At 58.4% G+C, this 3471-nt stretch overlaps 1 protein-coding gene across 1 annotated transcript in view; it reads right to left on the reverse strand.

Annotated features, from left to right (window-relative positions):
* Nucleotides 1-3471, reverse strand: part of Igsf21 (immunoglobin superfamily member 21) — a 105174-nt gene that overhangs the window by 14587 nt on the left and 87116 nt on the right. Inside the window, exon 4 of the mRNA XM_015484802.2 lies at nucleotides 388-503. Coding sequence (XP_015340288.2) covers nucleotides 388-503 — 116 coding nt within the window. The remainder of the gene's footprint in view (nucleotides 1-387; nucleotides 504-3471) is intronic.

The following is a 3471-nucleotide window of genomic DNA, read 5'->3' on the forward strand; positions in this document are numbered from 1 at the left end:
AGCCACGTGGGGTCCTGGGAAGAGCCTTGGACTTGAAGCTCAGGGGCAGGGACCTGAGTCCCAGCTCTGTCAATCACGTCTGGGGGACTTGGGCAAGCCCTTCCCCCCTCTCCTCCCCGCTCCCTTGTCTCCGTCCTGCACCAGGGTGTGCTGGACGCTGGGCGCCCGGAGACCACTCTTGCCAGGACATTCTGGGATTCCAGCCCAGGAGGAGTGGGGGTTCTCCGCCTGGGAGCCAGAGAGGCTCGGGTGCCCAGGTGGGTGGAGTGAGGGAGGGGACCCAGGCCAGGGGCGGGTCATGCGCCCAGGCCGCACCCTCGGTGGGCACAGAGGTGACATCTGCAGGCGGTCAGCAGGTGAGGAGGGCGGGGCCGCAGGGGCACTCACCGTGGGCGCTGGCTTCCCCCCGGACACGATGCAGACCAGCGTAAAGTTCTGGGCCTGGTAGCGGCTGAAGGGGGCAGGAGTGTCAGCGGCCACCACTTCAATGGAGGTGGGAGGAGCTGCCACAAGGAGACAGAGAGGGGGCTCGCTGGGGTCCCGGGCTGGGGCTGGGGCTGGGGGAGGCAGTGTCCCAGGCCACCAAGGGCTCCACGGGCACCCACCAGGTGAGCTCGGGGTCCCTGTCTGGGAGCACAGACCCAGGCCGGCCCCTGGGGCTCGCAGCCAGCAGGCAAGACACTCAGGAATCCAGAGGCCACCACGGTAAGTGCGTCAGGTACCCAGGGGGTCACAGTGTGGAAAGGGGACCCTGGAGCTCTGCTGGAGAAGCCACACTGTGCTGTGATCTGAGGAGGCAACAGGGGGCGGGGACAGCAGGGCCAGGACACTGCAGGCCACAGGGGCCAGCTCAAGTGTGGGCAGTCAGGTCCCACCATGGAGTATGTGACGGGCACCTGCTGCCTCAGGCCCTCCTGGTGCAAATCCCAGCCGGTCACTACCACCCCACGTCCTTGGCCCATCACCAAAGCCGGGGCCTCCGCCTCGGGTCCATTAGGTGGCATCTTGGCAGGCAGGCAGCGAGGAGCGCGCTCTGCTGGATACGAGAGGGTCCGGCACGTGACAGGGATTCACTGTGATCACCGGCTCCTCCTCACCCTGGGCAGGTCAGGAGCCAGAATCTTGGGAAAGGCCGGAAGTTCTTGCTTCCCAGCCTTGGGCCACGTGCAGAGGCAAGAGTGAGTGAGCGCTGCAGGGGCTTGTCCATCCAGTGAAGTTTAATTAAATTCAGCAAATGCTTCCTGCCACCTACTAGGTGCTGGGCATGGTGCCGGGAGCTCAGTGTGGCACCCAGAGGCGGTGTGGAGCAGCCTGCGGTCGGCGGGGGCGGCAGACACCAGGCCGCTCTGTTTTAAGGCCTCCCGAAGGGAAGCCAGGTACCGGCTGCGGTTCATTCGTTCCTGTGGCCGCCGCTCCGCTCGCTGTGGGCAAGAGGAGGGAACGACAGGAAGTGCGAGAACAACGCATGAGGATTGTAATTAAGGAACAGATGGCGAGTGGGGCAGGAACGCCAAGAAGGGAGAAAGCACCGGAATTCTTCAATCACCCACAAGCTGCAGACGCTGCCATCTGACTTTTCCAGAACTTGATTGGAAACTGGGATCCCTCAGGAAGAACCTGCCGCGGGTGACCGTCACCAGCGGCGGAGCCGGGGATGCCGGGCTCTTCCTGAGGGTGAAGTCTTTGCAGGCACATCATGGGTCTGGGAGGCAGGTTTGTGGATTCCCGTTTTACAGATGGGGACGCTGAGGAGGTGAGAGGGCCTGGCCAGGTTCTGGCAGCCAGCGTGACAGGGGTCCAGGATCTGAACCTGGGGCCCAGCTTCTCACCTGCAGCTGCGCCAGCTCAGCCTTCAAAGGGGAGCTGGGACCTCTTGGTACCTCAGGGTATGTTTTAGCCACCAGGGACAGTCACTTCCCTGACACATCTCAACCTCCAGAGATGCCTCTTTTGCCAGTTAGAGCTCAGCATAAAGCTGGGTGTCTGCAGAGTGGTGAGCGCCCCTTGGGGGAATCCTGGACCTCAGAGCTACAGAGGGGTGTCATCAAACCACTCCCTCTTCCTTTTTACCTCCACTGAGCGGAGATCAGACACCTAGAACCTCCTCCAGGAATAGCATTGAGGAGTGAATGAGATGATCACCAGGTGACTGCGGAGCGGGTCAGCAGGCCTAACTCGAGTTATCTAACTTTAACGGAGCCTTAACCCTCGGCCCTGGACCCTCACTAAGAAAGCAGAGAGTTGAGGACAGTGGCTAAGAGTGTGGACTCTGCATCAGACTCCCCAAGGTTCAAAGACCAGCTGTACCACTTACTGGCTGGGTGGCTTTGGGGAAGTCACTTCACCTCTCTGAACCTTAGCTTCCTTATCTGCAAAATGGACTTACAGGGCACTTACAAGGATTCGACAGAGTAGGACCTGTGAAATGTTTTCCCCAGAGATCAGCCGCACTTATTGACAGAGTTACTTATTAACATTATTTGGGGCTACTTGCTAAGGACCAGAAAATAAAGGCTGGCCTCCGCTTCGGGGCACCCGTAGATTAGAGAGCAGACCAAAAGGTGCCTCGACCTGCACCCACACAGTGGCCATGCATGCCAGGAGCATTTGGAATGGGAATTGTCCCAGATCACATGGGCTGGGGTATAAAAGGCACACCAAGTTTTGGAGACTGACTTAACTTTTTTTTAAAACACATATGAGATGCCACTGGTATTTCTATACGAATGGCATGTTGGCGTGATAAGGGTTTCCGTATATTGGGTTTAATAAATATAATATTAAAATTAACTTCACTTTTCAGTTCTCCCTTTCCTAAGGTGCTGATTAGAAAATTCAGAGTTAAGCATATGATTTGCATTTCTGTGGGGCGACTCTGACCTGGGCTTCCTGTTGAACAGGTGAGCGAGCTGAGCACCCACAGGCACCCGTCTGCCTGTGGTCACACCAAAGTCAATGACAGAGCCTTGACTGGCACCCAGGCTTCCGAATCATGGCCAGGGTCCCCGCAGGACACACGCGCGTGTGCACACACACAGAGATACTGGAGATCTGCACCCGAGGCACGCACACCACCCACACAGGCCTGATTGGGAGCTGTGTTCATGTCCCTCGTTATATTTCTGAGCAGGTGTTAGCAATACGTAGAGTTAATCAAGCTCATAAGACAATAACGGATTCCGTGGTGTGGACCGTGAGGCAGCCGAGTTGCTGCTGTCACCACAGACAGCCCCGGTCCCCCCCACTCTCCCATCAACGTCTCCTCAGGCACCGTGTCCTGGGAAAATGTCACTCTGCATCTTGCTTCCTGTCACTTGGTAGAGGGCTCCGAGTGCAGGCAGGCAGAGAACAGTCCATGCCTGGGAGTCCCCGGCTGCCCCAGGATGCTCGCCCCACACGTCTCTCTCCTCCCCTTCCTCTTCTTCCCGGGACTGAGTGCTGCATCTTAGGCTAAAGACACCACCATACCCC

The sequence above is a fragment of the Marmota marmota genome, unplaced genomic scaffold (assembly GCF_001458135.2).
Source record: "Marmota marmota marmota unplaced genomic scaffold, marMar, whole genome shotgun sequence".
NCBI classification, from domain to species: Eukaryota; Metazoa; Chordata; class Mammalia; order Rodentia; family Sciuridae; genus Marmota; species Marmota marmota.